Source organism: Squalius cephalus, assembly GCF_949319135.1.
Source record: "Squalius cephalus genome assembly, chromosome: 6".
In the NCBI taxonomy this organism is placed as follows: Eukaryota; Metazoa; Chordata; class Actinopteri; order Cypriniformes; family Leuciscidae; genus Squalius; species Squalius cephalus.
Window position 1 is genome coordinate 33,392,494 of NC_137127.1, and position 22,999 is coordinate 33,415,492.

At 37.4% G+C, this 22,999-nt stretch overlaps 1 protein-coding gene across 2 annotated transcripts in view; it reads right to left on the reverse strand.

The window, feature by feature from the left end:
- LOC307160261 (rho guanine nucleotide exchange factor 26-like) overlaps positions 1-22,999 on the reverse strand; it is a gene marked incomplete at its 3' end in the record, with an annotated part of 106,440 nt that overhangs the window by 2,380 nt on the left and 81,061 nt on the right. Inside the window, exons 12-13 of one of the 2 annotated variants that reach the window (XM_079874213.1) lie at positions 21,388-21,597; positions 286-353 (exon numbers count right to left, since the gene is read on the reverse strand). In XM_079874213.1, coding sequence (XP_079730339.1) covers positions 286-353; positions 21,388-21,597 — 278 coding nt within the window. The remainder of the gene's footprint in view (positions 1-285; positions 354-21,387; positions 21,598-22,999) is intronic. The other variant, XM_079874214.1, reaches the window with a different exon arrangement.

The following is a 22,999-nucleotide window of genomic DNA, read 5'->3' on the forward strand; positions in this document are numbered from 1 at the left end:
TATCACTTTAACAAAAATAAAGTGACAATCTAGTCCCTAGATATTCCTCCTTCGGTGTAATTTTCATGTATCGTTTTACTATCCACCTGGCAAAAATCATATAGAAAATTAATACTACACTTCTCACAAAGCAGCAGATTTGAGGCATCATTCAGGAAAAACACAGTTTAGTAATTGTAACATCGATTGTAACCAGCGACTTGATTAAGCAGTAGCTGAGTAGTGTCGCTGTAATACTCCATGGCCAGAGGGTGGCACTGTTTCACTGAAACTGGTTATACTCACTCATTCTGTCATTCTTGTTGTCACTGTTGTTCCGTCCCAGAGCGCTGATCCACCGGGCTCTCTCATTACTGTCACCAAAAAAAAGAAAAAAAATTAAAAATACACACCATGATTATCTGATAACCACTGAAGCAGTTTTTTTTGCACTTATTTTTATGTGGTCTTATTTGGTCAGAATGAATCCAATTGTGAAAACCAAACAACACAGATCATCTTCCTTTTTCACATTCCTTTATTGTTCTGGACCATTCAAAGACACACACCCCCAGACTCAGGTACAACAGCAGGTAAGGTTACTAGGAGAAACCTGACCTCGGTGCTTGAACATTCAGTACAAGAAGCATCTGTTCGCTCTTGTAAGCTCTTTTGTGTTTGTTCAGTTTCAGTGTGAACATTCAGCTACTTTCGTACAAAAATAGAAAGAAAGAAAGAAAGAAAGAAAGAAAGAAAGAAAGAAAGAAAGAAAGAAAGAAAGAAAGAAAGAAAGAAAGAAAGAAAGAAAGAAAGAAAGATAGGTCATGCCATAATATTTTACTCTTTCAATCCTTGATTGAGCTGTGACGTACATGAGTCAAATTCAGCACAAATATCCCACACTAAACATTATTATTGTATTAGAAAAGCAGAAAGACACAAGGGGGTCGTCTGTCAGAAACTACTTCTTTGTTTAATGAGATTTGCTATTAAGTTGTGAGAGAAAAATACTGAAAACCAGGGGAAACATTTTCAGAGCTGACCTGCATTCGAGCTCCTAAAGTGAGTCAGCCAGACTGTGGGATGTTTAGCACAACTGCAGCGCACACAGATGCCAGTCCCATGTCACGAACTGAGCTGACCAGCTGCATGAGTCATGCTTTGCTCATTCCGGTCCCGTTTACAGCTAAAGGGGTCACAAAGGCCTCCCCTGTTCCATTACCAGGAATCTTAATGAGCGTGATTGTGGAGTGATTCATTCACTAACTAATTAGAGTTTATAGAGTAATTAGTAGAATCACTGACAAAGAGGGGAGGAAAGAACATGGGAAATCGCATATAATCTTATATAAATCTTAGCATAATTAAAAGATTACAATACAATTTTAATATGTTTTCAGTCAGGATTTAGACCGTACCATAGTACCGAGACAGCTCTCGTTAGAGTCACAAATGATTTGCTCTTATCATCTGATCGTGGTTGTATCTCTCTATTAGTGTTACTTGATCTTAGTGCTGCATTTGACACCATTGACCACAAGACTAGAAAATTATGTTGGCATTAGTGGAATTGCACTAGCATGGTTTAAATCATACTTATCTGACCGTATACCGTTTGTAGCAGTAAATTAAGAGATGTCTCATCGATCACAAGTTCAGTATGGCGTACCACAAGGCTCAGTACTAGGACCGCTGCTGTTCACTCTGTACATGCTACCATTAGGAGATATCATTAGGAAACATGGAATTATCTTTCACTGTTATGCCGACGATACTCAGCTGTATATTTCTTCAAAACCTAACGAAACTTACCAATTCAAAAAATTAACGGAATGCATAGCTGATATAAAAAATTGGATGACTAGTAATTTCCTACTACTAAATTCTGAAAAAACAGAGATTCTAATTATTGGACAAAAAACTTCCTCACGTAATAACCTAGAATACTGTCTAACACTTGATGGCTGCTCTGTTAAGTCTTCGTCGTCGGTTAGGAACCTGGGTGTGCTCTTTGATACCAATCTTTCATTTGAAAGTCACGTGTCTAGTATCTGTAAAACCGCATTTTTCCATCTTAAAAATATATCTAAATTACGCCATATGCTCTCATTGACAAATGCGGTACAATTAGTTCATGACCTCAAGGCTAGATTATTGTAATGCTCTACTGGGTGGTTGCCCTGCACGCTTAATAAACAAACTACAGCTAGTCCAAAATGCAGCAGCTCGAGTTCTTACCAGAACCAGGAAGTATGACCATATTAGCCCGGTTCTGTCAACACTGCATTGGCTCCCTATTAAACATCATATACATTTTAAAATATTGCTGATTACTTACAAAGCACTAAATGGTTTAGCTCCGCAGTACTTGAGCGAGCTCCTAACGCATTATAGTCCTTCACGTCTATTGCGATCTCAAAATACCGGCCAGTTGATAATACCTAGAAAATCAAAGTCGACTGCTGGCGGTAGATCCTTTTCCTATTTAGCACCAAAACTTTGGAACAGTCTTCCTACCATTGTCCGGGAAGCAGACACACTCTGTCAGTTCAAAGCCAGATTAAAGACACATCTCTTTGACCTAGCTTTCACATAATACATTATAGACTTCTATAATTCAATGTTAGGCTGCATAGATTAGGTCAGCCGGAACCGGGAACACTTCCCATAAATCCTGATGTACTCGTTACATCATAAGAAGAATGGCATCTATGCTAATTTTAGTGTCTTTGTTTATCCCGAGGTTTTCCCGCAGCCTGCCGGATCCAGGCCGTATCCAGATCTGACGAAGGAACCTTCGCCTGGACCAGATCTCAACGCCGTGCTGAAGTGCCAACTAGTCTCTCCCTATGGAGGATCCCTTTACCACTCCAGATAAAGCATTTTCGTGAAATTCGTTTAAAAATAAAAATTAAAAATAAAAATAAAATAAAATTCTGTATCAAAATTTATAAGGAAAGCCCAGTACTTTGTTTAGGCTTGGTTTGTAGGGAATTACAAACCTGCGCACATATATTAAAACGCACATAACTATAGAACCAATTCTTAATGCGCATGTGAACGCCATCAGCGTTTCTCACAGGTTTGCATTTAAAGTCTGTGTAGAGAGAATGGTGTCATCTTAGCCGCCCCTAATTTAATAACAAATGATCGTTGCGACGGAAGCGAATCAATCACAACTAACTTTAGCTGGAAAATAACTTCATTAAAGAACTGCTACAAAGCCAAAACAATCTCTGTTACCATGAATTATACGTTTATCTCTGTAAAGCTGCTTTGAAACAATCTACATTGTTAAAAGCGCTACATTTATATACTTGACTTGACTTGACTAGATCTAGAGTATGATTACGACAATGTGTAGGTCCTGACACGTGTTGTCTAACTCCAATAGAGTTAAAAATGTCTTTAACTCCCTGGGGTCGGTGGTATCGCCGGCGATACCAGCTCACTTTTTAGCGCAATTTTCCACCGGACAAATTGCGATTGTTAACTCATGATTTCTGTTCTGTGCGTCTGTGCGCACCAATCTTGCACTTCTATCTACTCCTCAACCAGACCACCTAGAGACTTCGGGTTTTCGGCATTATGTTAAGGAAGGTCTAATCTCGGGAACGCACAAAAAAAATCCAGGAAAAGATTTACTATCTCTTAGTGTTGTGATCCCATGAGGTGAGAAAATTGCGCTAAAACACTCACTGAGTTTTTATTACTTGTTTTTTTATCAGTTCAAAAGAGATTCATTTTGCTCTGTTGACTTTGATATTACAAACACGTTTCATACATCAATCGATTCTGTTAAATGTGTATTATTTTTGTGTATACTCACAATAAAAACAAAGTGTTGTGCTTTTTGCCAAATAAAGAAAAATAAACATGATATGAGTTCTGCTTTCTGTCTGTCAGTGAAGTCCATTCTGAAACGTGTCCGAAAATGAACAATAACTCAGCGAATACTCAGTCAAACAGACATACAGACACACAGGCATGAAGCTTGAATTCTCTTCTTTTAAATTAAGTAATTTATATAAAAAACAAATATTCTCAGTTCATGTAATCTATAAGAAAAGAGCGAGATGTCAGTCGTTCTCATCTCATCTAATTATGTTTAATGTGACCCCGCCCACGGAGAGCGCGTGCTATTCAAACGCAAATGACTGAGGCAATCCACGCAAACCTGTGAACGCCCCCATATCAGCTCGAGAAAACACAAGTTTAATCAGATCATGGTACTTGTTTACACCGTCTCGCGGCGCTGTGAGGAATAATAATAATGGAAAATGTACCTCAGAAGTGCTGGTATTTTTCGAGGAGCAACGCATCCTGAGAATATGTAGTAAGTTTGTTTTCCTTCTCAAGTGAATCGCATTTCTGTGTGTGAATGAATGAACGGCAGAGATGCGCGCTGTTTACCACAGCTCGCAAAAAGAGAGTTTAAATTTGAATCGCGTTTCTGTGTGTGAATGAATGATGATGTTTTAGCAAACTGTATTGCTATACTGAGATGAGTAAAAATCGACTGAAATATGTTGAAATAAAATGTAGGCTATTTGTATAAGCAACGTATTAAACTGCAAATTAACATTTATATGCCCTAATATTTCATAAAAACAACGTTACAGTCAGGCGAAATATGAAAGACAACATTTTGTTGACTAGATTTGGGTACAGTTTTTACTGTAGAATATACTGCCACATCAAATAAGCTTTTGTTTAGCAATTTCTGCTCATATGTTATATATATATATATACAGTACCAGTCAAAAGTTTGGAAACATTACTATTTTTATTTTTAATGTTTTTGAAAGAAGTCTCTTATGCTCATCAAGCCTGCAGTTAAAAAAAAAAAAAAAAAAACAGTAATATTATGAAATATTATTACAATTTAAAATAATGGTTCTCTTTTTTAATATACTTTAAAATGTAATTTTTTTTGTGATGCAAAGCTGAATTTTCATCAGCAAGTACTCCAGTCTTTGGTGTCTTATGATCCTTCAGAAATCATTCTAATATGCTGATTTATGATCAATGTTGGAAACAGTTGTGCTGCTTAATATTTTTTTTATAACCTGAGATACTTTTTTCAGGATTATTTGATGAATAAAAAGTTAAAAAGAACTGTATTTATTTAGAATAGAAATCTTTTGTAACAATATACACTACCGTTCAAAAGTTTGGGAACAATAACTTTTTTTTTTTAAAGAAATTAGCACTTTAATTCAACAAGGATGCGTTAAATTGATAAAAGGTGATGGTAACGATTTATATTGTTAGAAATGTTTTTATTTTGAATAAATGCTGTTTTTATGAATAAATGCTGTTAACGTTTTACTCATCAATGAATCCTGAAAAAAGTATTCCAAAAAAATATATTAAACAGCACAACTGTTTCCATCATTGATAATAACTGAGTATCAAATCATCATATTAGAATGATTTCTAAAGGATTATAAGACACCAAAGACTGGAGTACTTGCTGATGAAAATTCAGCTTTGCATCACAAAAATAAATTACATTTTAAAATATATTAAAAAAGAGAACCATTATTTTAAATTGTAATAATATTTCATAATATTACTGGGTTTTTTTTTTGTTTTTTTGTTTTTTTTTTAACTGCAGGCTTGATGAGCATAAGAGACTTCTTTCAAAAACATTAAAAATAGTAATGTTTCCAAACTTTTGACTGGTACTGTATATGTATATATATATACAGTGCTATGCATAAGTTTAGAAACCCATGCTAAAGTTGACTAAAAAGAGGAATAAAAAATCATCTTTTGGAAATTGAACTTAATGCCTTAATTAAAAAAATTAGGAAAAATCCAACCTTTAAGGACACCAATTTTCTTTGTGAATGAAAAATGTATCGTAAATAAATAAATGTTCTTCCTTAATATACAGGGTGCATAAGTTTGGACACCCCTATGTTAAATTCCCATAGAGCCAGGCAGATTTTTATTTTTAAAGGTCAGTTACTTCATGGATCCAAGATACTATGCATCCTGATAAAGTTCCCTTGGCCTCTGGAATTAAAATAGCCCCACATCATCACATAGCCTTCACCATACCTAGAGATTGGCATGGAGTACTTTCCATAAGATCATCTCTCAATGCAAATCAAACTAGCTATTAGGCTAACTGAAATAAAACCATGCCAATCTCTAGGTATGGTGAAGGCTGTGTGATGATGTGCAGCTATTTTAATTCCAAAGGCCAAGGGAACTTTATCAGGATGCATAGTATCCTGGATACTATATATATATATATATATATATATATATAAAATACAATTTTTGTCAAAAATAAAGTCGTCAACTAAGATGTTGCTGTTCCAATGTTGGCTATATTCAAACTAATGAATACATATGATAAAATGTAGGCCTATAATAATTTTTTTACAAAGAAAGAGTACACTTGAAATATTGTTAAAATTGTAATTATTGTTGTAATTGTAACCTTTTTAATAAAATAACAAAACATATTTACAAGATAGATGTAAGCAAAATCTTAAATGGTCAATATGAGTCTTCTTCTAAATATATCTTTTGTCCTTGCACTGGCTCAGTCAGTGTCACACCTGAATGAATGGCTCATTATACAAGACATTACGCATAATGGGGTGGGACATTGTATTCGCAGGTGTAAACCACTCCTCGTTCAAGCCCCCCCTCGCATACTGGCTTTCCAAGCAAAACCTGTTTTACTCAATTTAAATCAATGTATTGTTTTATGTGAACGATAAAGCAAGACTATTTTCAAGTCAAGTCAAGTCATCTTCATTTATATAGCGCTTTTAACAATGTAGATTGTTTCAAAGCAGCTTTACAGAGATAAACGTATAATTCATGGTAACAGAGATTGTTTTGGCTTTATAGCGGTTCTTCAGTAAAGTTATTTTCCAGCTAAGGTTAGTTATGATTGATTCGCTTCCGTCGCAACAATCATTTGTTATTAAACTAGGGGCCGCCAAGACGACACAATTCTCTCTACATAGACTTTAAACGTGAACCTGTGAGAAACGCTGATGGCGTTCACATGCGCATTAGGAATTGGTTCTATAGTTATGTGCGTTTGAATATATGTACGCAGGTTTGTAATTCCCTACAAACCAAGCCTAAACAAAGTACTGGTGTTTCCTTATAATTTTTGATACAGAATTTTATTTTATTTTATCAATTTGGGGTAGATACGCAAATTGAGTTTCCCGACAACACTTTATCTGTAGAGTGGTAAAGGGATCCTCCATAGGGAGAGACTAGTTGGCACTTCAGCACTGCGTTGTCATGGGGTCCAGGCGAAGGTCCTTCATCAGATCTGGATACGGCCTGGATCCGGCAGGCTGCAGGAAAACCTCGGGATAAACAAAGACACTAAAATTAGCGTAGATGCCATTCTTCTTATGATGTAACGAGTACATCAGGATTTATGGGAAGTGTTCCCGGTTCCAACTGACCTAATCTATGCAGCCTAATATTGAATTATAGAAGTCTATAATGTATTATGTGAAAGCTAGGTCAAAGAGATGTGTTTTTAGTCTAGCTTTGAACTGACAGAGTGTGTCTGCTTCCCGGACAATGGTAGGAAGGCTGTTTCAAAGTTTTGGTGCTAAATAGGAGAAGGATCTACCGCCAGCAGTCGATTTTGATATTCTAGGTATTATCAACTGGCCGGAATTTTGAGATCGCAATAGACGTGAAGGACTATAATGCGTTAAGAGCTCGCTCAAGTACTGCGGAGCTAAACCATTTAGTGCTTTGTACGTGATCAGCAATATTTTAAAATTGATGCGATGTTTAATAGGGAGCCAGTGCAGTTTTGACAGAACCGGGCTAATATGGTCATACTTCCTGGTTCTGGTAAGAACTCGAGCTGCTGCTTTTTGAACTAGCTGTAGTTTGTTTATTAAGCGTGCAGGGCAACCACCCAGTAGAGCATTACAATAATCTAGCCTTGAGGTCATGAATGCATGAACTGATTGTTCCGCATTTGTCAATGAAGCATATGACGTAATTTAGATATATTTTTGAGATGGAAAAATGCAGTTTTACAGATACTAGACACGTGACTTTCAAATGAAAGATTGGTATCAAAGAGCACACCCAGGTTCCTAACCGACGACGAAGACTTAACAGAGCAGCCATCAAGTGTTAGACAGTATTCTAGGTTATTACGTGAGGAAGTTTTTTGTCCAATAATTAGAAACTCTGTTTTTTCAGAATTTAGAAGTAGGAAATTACGAGTCATCCAATTTTTTATATCCGCTATGCATTCCGTTAATTTTGTGAATTGGTAAGTTTCGTTAGGTTTTGAAGAAATATAGAGCTGAGTATCGTCGGCATAACAGTGAAAGCTAATGCCATGTTTCCTAATGATATCTCCTAATGGTAGCATGTACAGAGTGAAAAGCAGCGGTCCTAGTACTGAGCCTTGTGGTACACCATACTGAACTTGTGATCGATGAGACATCTCTTCATTTACTGCTACAAACTGATAACGGTCAGATAAGTATGATTTAAACCATGCTAGTGCACTTCCACTAATGCCAACATAATTTTCGAGTCTATTTAAAAGAAAAAGAAATAATTCAAAATTATTTTCACATAATTTTGAAGCCAGAACTCGAAGCGACAACATCCATTAGTCAAAAGTCTTGTGGACACATATTTAGTATGAGTTTTGTGGTCTTATTTCAGCAACTTTCATTTTTATTTTTTTCAATAACCACGCATAAACATTATTCTCTTAAAAATACAAACATCTACATTCATGTTGATCACATATTATGGTAGCCCTGTTTGTGCTATATAGAGTGAATTTACACCTTTGCCATTATCATGTTTATAAATAACTGAAAAAAGCACAAATGTCAGGGCATGTCAAAACATCCCAAGGGCCCCAAAAACACCTTAGACCCCAGAGGGTTAAATGCCAATCCCAATGCATCTTTTTCGTTATCCACATGTATATTAAAATCACCAACAATTAGGACTGCAGCCAGTAACTCTGATAGAAAGTCAGCAAATTCTTTGATAAAGTCTGTATGGTGCCCTGGTGGCCTGTATACAGTAGCCAGCACAACACCTCAAACATGATTTATCATTTAACTATATATTGCTATATTAAGCACCAACACTTCAAAAGAATTATATTTGAAACTAGACTTCTTAGTAATTCTGAAAATATGACTATAAATTACAGCAAACTTTGCCTTTCAGATGAGGTTCATGTTTATAACAGTAATCTTGCGGGTTGGACTAATTTAAAGTAATGTAATCGTTTGGTTTTAGCCAGGTTTCTGTCAAACACAGCACATCTAGATTATAGTCTGTAATCATATCATTAACAATAAGTGCTTTTGAAGTAAGGGATCTAATATTCAGCAACCCAAGCTTTATAATTTGCTCATTTGTATTATATCTGTTTTTTATTAGTTGAACATCAATTAAATTTTTACCCTTAGATGGGTTTGGAAGTTTTTTGTATTTCCTAATTCGGGGAACAGACACAGTCTCTATATGATGATATCTAGGTGAAAGAGGCTCTATGTGATGGGATTTATCTGACCTTGGTGACGTGAGACAGCTAGGAGGCGGTCGGTTTAGCCAGTCTGTCTGCTTCCTGACCAAGTCATGTTTGAGCTCTAAGACTATGTGCCATATTACTAGAGAGAAGAGCAGCACCATCCCAGGAGGGGTGAATACCATCTCTTTTTAACAGGTCAGATCTGCCCCAAAAACTTTTCCAATTGTCTATGAATTCTATATTATTTTGCGGACACAACTTAGACAACCAGCCATTGAGTGAGGACAATCTACTAAGTATCTCATCACTCCTGCGAACAGGAAGGGGGCCAGAGCAAATTACAGTGCCTGACATCGTACTTGCGAGTTCACACACCTCTTTAACATTAATTTTAGTGATCTCCGACTGGCGGAGTCGAACATCATTAGTGCCGACGTGAATAATAATCTTAGAGAATTTACGATTAGCATTAGCCAGCACTTTTAAATTTGCTTTGATGTCAGGCGCTCTGGCTTCCGGCAAACATGTGACTATGGTGGCTGGTGTCTCTATTTTCACGTTCCGTGTAATAGAATCGACAATAACTAGGGCACATTCAACAGGATTCTCAGTGGGTGTTTCACTGAGTGGGGAGAATCAATTTGAAGTTGTAATCGTAACGGAAGAGCGGTGTTTTGTCCCGCGACTACAGCGCCTCACAGTCACCCAATTGCCCTGCTGCACGGGCTCTACTACAGCCGGAACCGAACAATGTAAAGAGTTCACTAAGCTAGTCGCATCCAAAGCAGTATCTAAAGCCTTTACGCTCTTACAATTAACCTCGATTAAAGCTTGGATGTGTGTCTCTAGTTCTGAAATCTTCCCCGTCAGCTTGACTATCTCCCTGCATTTATCACACGTAAATCCTGTGCTGACGGTGAAGGCTATGCTATACGTGTTGCATGAAGTGCAAGTAACAATAAGAGGAGAAGATGACATGACTCACCGTGTTTGTTGACTGATCCTACTCACCTAAGTTGTTTGATGAACTTGTAAAAGGCGCGAGCAAATAAATAAAGAAATAAAGAGTGGACGGATGGCACGCTAACAGGCTAGCGAATTACAAGCGTGTTGTGCTAGCAATAACGATTTAGATTGAAGCTAGTGATGTCAGGTTAATGTGTGATTTTGATTAAAGCTGCCATCTGCAACATTTTTTTTATCATATTCAGTGAAATCGACACTATAATCTGACAGAACAACATAAGGTGGTTTTAGAAAAAAACTCGAGCTTCTAACTCCACCTGGAGCGTGTTATTTGTTTTGCAAAAATCCACCGCTCCCGGATCATCGGGTCCAATCAGCGCAGGGGGTGTGAGATCTGACTGTCAATCACAGGTCGTGCACACGCCACAGATCCCCCCTCCCTCGCGCACGTTACAATATCACATGCACACGACACGCCTGAAGTTCGCCTGAAGATTGTACGAAGCGTGATGGCGGAGAGAAAATCTACTAACAAGCTTCCAATTCCTCGGTTATTGTTATCTATGGATAGATTAGCCAGGGCAGCCTACCTCCAAGTCCATGGTGTTGATCGATGCTGAAGAGACGGACGCGTTCACAGAAAATCTGGTGCACACGCACTGACGAGCACGACCTCGATGGAGGGGTATGAGAGTTGTAAACATTCAAAATTTTGGCTAAATCGACCCAATCTGCCAGACTTGCCGACTGCAGCTTTAAGTTTTATATATATATATATATAAAATATATATATATATATATATATATATATATATATAAATATATATATATATATATATATATATATATATATATATATATATATATATATATATATATATATATATATATATATATATATACACATATACATATATATATATACAGTGAGGAAAATAAGTATTTGAACACCCTGCTATTTTGCAAGTTCTCCCACTTGGAAATCATGGAGGGGTCTGAAATTGTCATCGTAGGTGCATGTCCACTGTGAGAGACATAATCTAAAAAAAAAAATCCAGAAATCACAATATATGATTTTTTAACTATTTATTTGTATGATACAGCTGCAAATAAGTATTTGAACACATGTCTATCAGCTAGAATTCTGACCCTCAAAGACCTGTTAGTCTGCCTTTAAAATGTCCACCTCCACTCCATTTATTATCCTAAATTAGATGCACCTGTTTGAGGTCGTTAGCTGCATAAAGACACCTGTCCACCCCATACAATCAGTAAGAATCCAACTACTAACATGGCCAAGACCAAAGAGCTGTCCAAAGACACTAGAGACAAAATTGTACACCTCCACAAGGCTGGAAAGGGCTACGGGGAAATTGCCAAGCAGTTTGGTGAAAAAAGGTCCACTGTTGGAGCAATCATTAGAAAATGGAGGAAGCTAAACATGACTGTCAATCTCCCTCGGACTGGGGCTCCATGCAAGATCTCACCTTGTGGGGTCTCAATGATCCTAAGAAAGGTGAGAAATCAGCCCAGAACTACACGGGAGGAGCTGGTCAATGACCTGAAAAGAGCTGGGACCACCGTTTCCAAGGTTACTGTTGACACTAAGACGTCATGGTTTGAAATCATGCATGGCACGGAAGGTTCCCCTGCTTAAACCAGCACATGTCAAGGCCCGTCTTAAGTTTGCCAATGACCATTTGGATGATCCAGAGGAGTCATGGGAGAAAGTCATGTGGTCAGATGAGACCAAAATAGAACTTTTTGGTCATAATTCCACTAAACGTGTTTGGAGGAAGAATGATGAGTACCATCCCAAGAACACCATCCCTACTGTGAAGCATGGGGGTGGTAGCATCATGCTTTGGGGGTGTTTTTCTGCACATGGGACAGGGCGACTGCACTGTATTAAGGAGAGGATGACCGGGGCCATATATTGCGAGATTTTGGGGAACAACCTCCTTCCCTCAGTTAGAGCATTGAAGATGGGTCGAGGCTGGGTCTTCCAACATGACAATGACCCGAAGCACACAGCCAGGATAACCAAGGAGTGGCTCTGTAAGAAGCATATCAAGGTTCTGGCGTGGCCTAGCCAGTCTCCAGACCTAAACCCAATAGAGAATCTTTGGAGGGAGCTCAAACTCTGTGTTTCTCAGCGACAGCCCAGAAACCTGACTGATCTAGAGAAGATCTGTGTGGAGGAGTGGGCCAAAATCCCTCCTGCAGTGTGTGCAAACCTGGTGAAAAACTACAGGAAACGTTTGACCTCTGTAATTGCAAACAAAGGCTACTGTACCAAATATTAACATTGATTTTCTCAGGTGTTCAAATACTTATTTGCAGCTGTATCATACAAATGAATAGTTAAAAAATCATACATTGTGATTTCTGGATTTTTTTTTTTTTAGATTATGTCTCTCACAGTGGACATGCACCTACGATGACAATTTCAGACCCCTCCATGATTTCTAAGTGGGAGAACTTGCAAAATAGCAGGGTGTTCAAATACTTATTTTCCTCACTGTATATATATATATATACACACACACACACAGTATATACATTTTGTACAATTAATGCATTTATTCACCAAGGAGGCATCAAATTGATCAAAATTCTTTCAAACTTTCTATTTATCAAAGTATCCAGAAAAAAAAGGTATAACTGTTTCCACAAAAATATTTAGCAGCACTGTTTTCAACATTTATAATCAGCAACAAATCAGCAATTGGGAATGATTTCTGAAGGATCATGTGACACTGATGACTGGAATAATGATGCTGAAAATTCAGCTTTGCCATCACAGGAATTATTTACATTTTAAAAATATTATCAAAAAGAAAAGTTATTTTAAATTGCAATAATATTTCACAATATTGCTGACCCCAACATTTTGTTGTGTTATTTATGCCAAGCAAACGAACATAAATAATCAATATGTGCCTGAATTTTTGCAATGAGGAAACAACACATTATCAACCAAGCAAAGACATCCTTTACACACTCATTGTGCATGTCCAAATATTAAATGTGTAATGCAAACTATGAGGACGTTTGTATTGCTGAACCCGTTTCCCTCAGCCGCTTGTGTAGTTAGCATGAGAAGGGTAGCTGTCTATTCACATCCTTGGAATCTGAGCACACATGATCACAACAGGTAGCAAAAACTGCTCCGAATTACACCAGCTGAATTACTCATCTTACACCCAGACACAGTGTTACACATTCCCTGAGTTCATAAAATTTTCTAAATTATTTGAAAAGTCCTGCATAAATAACATTTCAATTAAACCTTTCAAGGTCAAAACATTTGTTTTTAAATGACACCAATGCATTTAGAAAATAGATGGGGTGAATTTTCATTTCATGCCGAATTCAGCAACTCTGATCTAGCAAGCTATATTTGTCAAACACCAGAAAGGCCGGCAGCACCAGGAATGAAAACCTCACATCTCCCACTGTCTGGTCTCCTGCATGCTGCACTGCTTCAACAGGCTTTAACACGCTTCCTACAGCTGAGGGCCAACATTCCAGGCCGATCACCTTTAAAGATTATTTTACATGAGGTAAAAAGTTAAAAAGGTAGGTTTGGAAGTAAATATCAAAACTGAAAACAGAGCGAAGGAAAACATGAAGATGATTGAGGCATCTTCAAGAAATATACAGTGCTATGCATAAGTTTAGACACCCATGCTAAAGTTGACTAAAAAGAGGAAATCTTTTGGAAATTGAACTTAATGCCTTAATTAAAAAAAAAATAGGAAAAATCCAACCTTTAAGGACACCAATTTTCTTTGTGAATGAATAATGTATCATAAATAAATAAATGTTCTTCCTTAAAATACAGGGTGCATAAGTTTGGACAGCCCTATGTTAAATTCCCATAGAGGCAGGCAGATTTTTATTTTTAAAGGCCAGTTACTTCATGGATCCAGGATACTATGCATCCTGATAAAGTTCCCTTGGCCTTTGGAATTAAAATAGCCCCACATCATCACATAGCCTTAACCATACCTAGAGATTGGCAAGGTTTTATTTCAGTTAGCCTAATAGCTAGTTTGATTTGCATTGAGAGATTATCTTATGGAAAGTACTCCATGCCAATCTCTAGGTATGGTGAAGGCTATGTGATGATGTGGGGCTATTTTAATTCCAAAGGCCAAGGGAACTTTATCAGGATGCATAGTATCCTGGATCCATGAAGTAACTGGCCTTTAAAAATAAAATTCTGCCTGCCTCTATGGGAATTTAACATAGGGGTGTCCAAACTTATGCACCCTGTATTTTAAGGAAGAACATTTATTTATTTACGATACATTATTCATTCACAAAGAAAATTGGTGTCCTTAAAGGTTGGATTTTTCCTATATTTTTTTTTAATTAAGGCATTAAGTTCAATTTCCAAAAGATGATTTTTTATTCCTCTTTTTAGTCAACTTTAGCATGAGTGTCTAATGCATAGCACTGTATACTATCTACATTTGGCTTTTTTTATATTAAGACAAAACCAGTACATTATCTTAATCAATTATACTGCTCATTTAGTGGGCAGAGAGTGCAAAGAGTTTCTTGTAGTTCACTTGTAGTTTTAGGGCACCTTTCAAATACCGTATTAATGGTTATTCCTCCTGAAAACTAAAAGAGGCACTAAGTGAGCCAGCAGGAGGGAAGGCGTTGAGATGACTCAAGCTCCTGACAGTGCATAGCCATCTAGCTATAGTTGAATCGTGTGAATATAGTGCTTCTCATCCCCCTTAAGATGTGAAGAAAGGATGCAAGGAAAGAAAATGAAGACGGAAGAATCGAAGGAAATCTTCTTTGTGTATTGGAATATTATTGATCACTCAAACATCACTTCAAAAGGTCATCAGCTGCATTGAAGGGATCTGCCCTTATGTTGTTGAAGTTTGGTTACACTCTTAAAAATAAAGTTTTTTTATTGGCGTCTATATAGTTCCATCAAGCAACTTTAACATCCATTGAACCTTTCCATTCAACAAAAAGGTTCTTTATACTAGAAAAAGGTTGTTTAGATTATTAAAATGTTCTTCACACTAAGAAAAACATGGGTCTTTTAATAACTGTTAGCTGAAAGGTTCTTTGGGGAAGCAAAAGTGGTTCTTCTATGGCAGTCTTCAAGCCTGCTCCTGGCGACCCACTGCGAGGAAATGAGGAAGCATCAATTGAGAAGTAATGAGAAGCACCCATATCAACATTCAAGTGAACACAGCACAAAAAGATGTGGCTAATGACGTCACAATGGGGGTCTGTTCTCCAATATCCTTTTCTAAGACAAGGAGAGTTGGGGGCTTTCCATAATGATGACATTCTTGGACACCCACCGTGAGGAAGGATTGTGCCACTCACTCATAGCAGTATCAACATGTTATTAGACACTCAATTGGGTGGAGCCTGCAAGAAATGTGGGAGAACTTGTCTTGTGTTGACAAAGGTTCCTCAGAAGAACTACAGTCATGCTGACTCTTCACCAAGAGCAACTGTAGATAAGCATCTTTGTTATGTAAGTGGAATGGCAACATGCTAAGCTATAATTACACTCTCAGAGACAGATAACATGTTATCTCACTCACCTGAAAAGCTCAATTGAAAATGGTTCTAATCCTTTAAAAGTATCTAATGTACTCAGTGGTAAAACACCTTTTTTCGAAGTCTTGATTGTGTTTGTGGGGTGCACTGTAACGTGTTCATGCTTCGTTTTGAAAAATTCGCATTATTTTTCACATATTTAACTATTATTCTACACTGCTCTGTCCCTCCTTGTAAAAACAGTCGGAAGATTTCCGGTTTCAATGAAAGTGGACCTGCAATCTGGGTGAAGATAACAGCGTTTCGACGGCATGGCGGCAACGACACTCTACTACCACAACAACTCTTCTCCAAAGCAACATAAAATGGCCTCGCTCCCTTTATTTATTGTGTTCCCAGAGGAGGGGTTTATGTAAATGTTGGGGTTAGTGATGTCACTAACCCTGGAGGAATGTCTTGTAGTCCCTACCAGTGATGCGCGGGTCAATGTATGAACAAACCGCACCCGACCGACGTTTTCAACTAACCCGCCCGCAACTCGGACCGCAAAAAAAGAAAAAGAAAATATTGTACCCGACCCGCTTCCTGACCCGCATTTTTTAAAAGTAGTAAATGCTCATTGTGCATCTTAATATAACTTAATATATTCTAATTTTGTCAAGAATTATAAAAAATCGTCAATAAGCTCTAAATTTGTACTAAAATAGTCTAAATGTTTAGTTTTAAAAACAATTTTAAAAAGCTGGCTATGTCTATTTTGATGTTTCTGCGCAAGTTCAGCATACAGTGAGGTTCGGGTTTGTGAGCGGAGAGCGCATTTCTGAATATTCCGCTCCGCTCGCTCATTCCGCAGGGTCGCTCGTCCAACCCAGATGTCCTGCTGGTTCGAAAATATGTGGAATAAGGGCTGCCTCCGACTAATTTTTTTTTTCTAGTCGACTAGTAGTTGTTCATTTAAGCCATTCATGGACAAATCGCCCCTTTCTATTAATTGAATTACTTAAATAGGCTATAGCCTACAGGATAATAAGCGTTATGACCGCACGCATAAAGCTTGCCACAAAGAACTGGTTAAAGTAATGATTATGAATGTGTCTAAATTAGCAAGGAGACATTTAATTGTTTAGTAATAAACTGGTGTTTTCTGTGTCGCTGCAAAGATGAAGTTGACATGCGGACTCGCCATGAACGCCAGAGAGAAATGCACATTTCGGATTACATAATCATAGCCTATTTATTTTGATTTGAATATTTTCGTTTAAAAGTAGACATTTCAAGCTTTCTGTAATATATAGCCTATATTTCTCAAATCTGTGAGGCACAAGCTGAGTTTCGGCGCCCTCCAGTTCACATGCAATGCAAGTGATCGTGCCGGCGCCTTATTACATTGTCTGCTATATATTTGCTTCTTATTTATTAAATACAGGCAATTGATTGATAAAACATTGATCAAAATTAAGATACAATTTATACAAAATGAAAATCTTTTAAAAAGAGTTTTCTATAAAACAAAACTTATTGAAGTGGTCAAAAGCATGTTTTACCAAAAACAGCGCCGTTGCTAGGAGGGCGCCAGCGCCTCTGCCTCGCGAGTGGATGGTAGCCCTGAAGACGCCTAGCAATGATATACCTTAGTGGTAGTATACCTTTAGATAAGTTATACCTTAAGAGTCTTCGTAGCGCGCTAAGAGACAACGTTATTGGAAAATGCAGCCCAGGTATGATGCGTATGATGCGTAATGGAGATTCTTTGGTCAGAACCATGGAGAGCGATCGCGGATTTACTTTTAACAATGCAACAAAATATTTAAAGAGCATCAAGCTATTAAAATATATATTATGTATACGCACAGATATTATAACAGTAGGCTATATTAGTCAATATTTTTTTATTAGATTAAGCAGTGATTGGATAAGGTTTTTTTAATTTTTTTTTTATTTAACGTTTTTAATTTAAGGCCCACCCACTGGCCCATCCAAAACTGGAATCCTGGCGCCGTGCCTGGTTGGTCGTGCCAGTTTTGTGGTTATCAAATGTGTAAATAGCATCGCAAGAAGTACACATGACAAAGCCAGCACTTTGGTCATCATCTTTCATTATTTCGGCAAATGTCTCCCACACTTTGCTCTTTCTATTTGTGTATTTGCGGAGCTTCCACTCCCCAGTCTTCACCTTTTCTCTTGCCGCCTCCATCTCTACCTGCAGACTGAGCTTGTGTGTCATCTTCGCGCCAGTTATTCAGCCAATAAAGTGTAGGCCTATGTATTTCATAGAAAATTGTGTCTAGTACTATATAAATTACAAAGGTTTAATTGGCATCTTTATTTCAAACGACCCGACCAACCGCGACCCGAATATCATTAAAAATATTTTTGGATGACTCGTAACCGCGGGTAACCGCGGGTGACCGCAGGCACCCGCTCATTTTGGATCAACCCGCGCATCACTGGTCCCTACCGGCCATTTGCTGTAGTCCTTAGAAATTGATTTCTTTAAAAGCAAATATATCCCTTTGTATTGAACTTTGAGCGTTGTAACTTTGCAGATGTTGTTTATGCTCAAACAGCAACATTACACACTAGCTAAAGTTAAAAAAGTGAAATCACATTCAACCACCTCTTTAAAGTAAAACTAGTTTTAGCTACTGTACCTTTAAGATTTCTCTAAGTACATAGCCTGTTCAGTTCAATATAACTTGTTTCACTGTGTCTCTAAACTTATTTGCTTTAAAAGCTTGAGGAATGATACAGATCTTTACTGAACAAATAAAGACCTTTGTCATCCATTTAAATGAGTGGTTGGTTTCATGGAATTTCATGATAAGTTCTCAGTGCTCCATTACAAACAAACAAAAAGGCCTAGAAATTACAGTGTCCAGAGTGACTAGAGTCATATCTATAGACCAGAATATCAACTTGGGAAGTGAGTCCTTTAGACTTGAGGAAGTAAGTGACCACTTAGCAACGGAATAGCAACACACTAAAAAACACTCAGAACACCTTGGCAACCACTTAGTATTTTAACATTGTGATGCTGATATTTGCACAGGCGGGCACCACACACTGTGTCCTGAAATAAGTGTTTATTTCTAAAGGTCAGAGGAGGTGTGAAAGAAGATGATCATGTGAAAATAACTACTGTTTTTGATGCAAATAAATTTGACTAAAAATTAAGCTTAAATAAAATAATACAATGTTACATAAGTGTAGAAAATGTTCCCTTGAAATACAATTCAGGTTTTCTGGCTTTAAAATGGAGGAAGGAGGATTATTTTGGAAAGATGCAAAGCAAAAGAATGATACAAATGTGCAGCTGTTACTGTGCAGCTATTCTCTGTTATTTTTTCCTCCCCTTTCCTGACCTTAGTCCTCAAAACAAGAGCAAAAACCCTGCTGGAGTCTTTCTCTTCACCAAACATGTTTGTATGTGCTCTGTTCGACATGATTAGCTTTTTTAATGAGTAGTTCTTGGCACTAAGTACATCACCTACAGCTATAGTTTCAAACAAACCCTGATTCAAAACCATCAACAACTATTACAAGTGAAAGGGTGAGGTAGATCAGGAAATCCGGTAGATCAACATCGCTACATCTCGGCTTATTTTTGTTTAGTTTACTGGGTGAATGCCTGATTCTTTTCTGATAAATCTTGTGCTGGTACATGCGGCCCTGCAGTGTGATGACTGATGGGGTGCTAAAACACACATGTACTACTTTTTATAGAGCAGTTAAAATCTGTCATGTCAATTAAAGGTTATGTCAACATGTCTACTTCAGCAGGTTATCTAGCCTCAGAAAGATACAGAATCACTCACATAAGTCATAAGCAGCTTCATTAATGTGTAAGTGTGTTGATGTGAGCACGAGCAAACTCAATGCACTATGAAAGGAAGCAAAGGGAGAAAAGGAAATTATGTGATAAAGTCAGGGTTCCCACATCTTTGACCAATGAATTTACACAACAAAAGTTTGGGGTCAGGGAGATTATTTAGATTTTTTATATAGAACACTTTTATTCAACAAGAATGCATTAAACTGATCAAAAGTGACAGTAAAGACATTTACAATATTACAAAAGATTTCTATTTTAAATAAATTGTAATTAATTTCTGTTTTTTTGTGGTTTCCACAAAAATATTAAGCAGCTATTTTCAACACTGATAACACTGGTCTACAGCCAAAATGATTCTGAAATAAATGTATTCAAACTTTCCTAAATCTGGGTCACTGAGAACAAAAAATATATATATATGCTTAAAATTCTGATTGGATCTAATTTTCATGATATGCTATTGGTCAGTATATATGACCCTTGACTTTGGAATGGCAGATCATAAGTGAGTAATAAAAGGAAGGGATCTCAATATAAACCAGAAATTACTAAAATACATCTTTGCCAGGATATATGAATAAATCTATGACTGGGTTTGGACAATACTTGATTTTAAGACAAAACAATGAATGATGCAATCTGAAGCTGAATTGAATATCAATTGCATCATTATTTCTAGAAGTCATGGATGATGCGAAGCTCTGCTGAACAAACTGCCCTATATCAGCTCTAGAAATCATACAGCAGGAGTGAAAAACTGAACTCTGCAAGGCTGTGCCCCTCCAGGAATTTAGTTTCAAACCTGTTCCAACAAACATACCTGTAGTTTTCAAATAAGCCTGAAGGACTTGATGAGCTGGATCAGGTGCGTTTAATTAGGGTTGAAGCTAAAGCTACACTCTGGAGGGCTGTGGCCCTCCAGGAACTGAGTTTTTCACACATGTCATACAGTGTTGTGTGTGTGTGTCACACATGTCATACAGTGTTGTGTGTGCTCTCTTATTTTTCAGTAAACTGAAACTGAACACAGGGAAATAAATATAAGGAAAAAACAAAGGGAACTAGATAAACACAGGTTCAAACAGAGCAGACAGAGTGAAAACGAAACCACATCAGAACATAACAGGATATACACGTTACAGCTATTTTGAATTGTAATAATACTTCACATTACTTTTCTTTTTTTACTGTAATTTCGTTCAAAAATATGCAGCCTTGGTGAGCATAAGATACTTCTTTTAAAAATATTACAAATCTTACAGACTCCAAAATTTTAAACAGTAGTGTAACTGACTTTCTAGCCAATTAAAAAATGTGGGAAAATGTATACAGATATTTTAGATTTTTTTCTTTCAAAATTATATTAACTTCTAAAAACTTTTTAAGATTTTATTAATATTATTATTATTATTATTATTCATAAAACTTACTGGATATTTCCATATTTTCTCTGAACGTGGGATCCCTGTAAAGATGTTTGGCAGAAATACTGCAAATAAGCGCACGAGTGATGTATATGAATTATTATGCAAATACTTACAGTAGCTCCAACCCTAAGATCATGGTCACATTGTCTCCAGAGTAGTTGCTGCGGAAACTGATCTGGAACATGTGGCTGGCCACGTTCTGTCGTGACGTCAGCATTCCCGCAGTGCCACGTACTGGAGAGAGATTCAGGTCTTCTGCCTGACACGACCCCACCCAGACCTGATCCCTCAGTGCGTAGTCTATAACTGTATAGCTCTCCTCGCTAAGGGAAGAGAAACAGAGAGAGTCAGAGATTAATATTAAGGAATATTCCAGGTTAAATCACTTGGATCTCGGATATTCATTTGCGATGGAACACCACCAAGTCCATCACAAACAAATGTACTTTTCACATTTTTATTGAATACATTAAGTAATCATTCACAGAGCAGGGAGAAGAAATTAAGTTGAACAGTAGTAACTTGTAGATTTTCCTTTAGAACTTCCACCAGATGTTTACTGTAGCTGCTTGAAAGACTTTTGACCAATTTTGGACCATCCCTCAGCTCAAATCAGTTTCAGTTTATCTATATTTCTGGGTTGTCTTGTTTGCACAGCACTCTTTAGGTTATGTCACAGAACATCAATTGGCTTCAGGCCAGGACACTTCTTTTGTTGAATCACCCAACCTCTTTTAAGCTTGAAGTCTGAACATCTGTCCTGACATTCTCATGCAAAAATGTCTTGATAGTCTCTTGAATTCATTGTTGCTTCAATGATCCACATGTGTCCTTGGGCCACCATGAGACACGTCAATATTTTACCTTTGGCCGCATTGGTTTCCTATGTGTTGTCCTTCCCTATGTGTTGTTTTTCTGATAGTGGGCACAGGGAGAATCGATTTGCAATCCCTGCGTCTCGAGGAGAACAGATGTGTCAGTGTGTGCCTTTATTTAACGGGCAGGTCTTCTGTGCAACCCACACTTACAATCTCATCTTCTTAATTGACTCCATTTAGCTTCTGGAGAAGTCTTAACACAGAGTTTTACTTCATTTGTCCAGTCTGCCTGGCTAATAATCACTCATTGTCTTCAAGAAAACTTTTGTGTTATTACAGTTTGTGTGTTATTAGTGATGTCAAATTGTGTCTATGTTGTCTATATTTGTGACTTAGATAAAGATTGGACCACATTTTATGAGTAATCAATGCAGAAATCAAGACATTTTCAAAGGGTTCACAAATTTATTCTTGTGACTGTACATCTAGATTCAGTTGCCTGTCTAACACTTTCCTGCCATCTGGAAGTAATTGGAAGGTCAAATGGCCCCTCGCTGCAGAGATGTGAGGCTCTCGATCTCTGCTGAGGCCCATCAACAGCAGCTAACTGTACACCAACACACATGTGCAGCAGTGCCTACCGTTATATGTACATGACTTCAGGGAGAAGCTGTGGGTTTAAAGTGCAGGTCATCAGCTATCCATCAAACTATCCCTTGCTCCAAAACATCAATCAAAACCAGAATGGAATGTGTAGTACGGAAAAGGAAAAGGGGATAGACTGATAAAGAGGAACGCTGGAAGAGTGATAAAGAGGTGGAGGCGTAATGTAAACCTTAATGGGTGAATCTCATGAAATATTAAGACATGTCCCAGTCAAATTTCACCCCAAAATCAAAAGAAACAA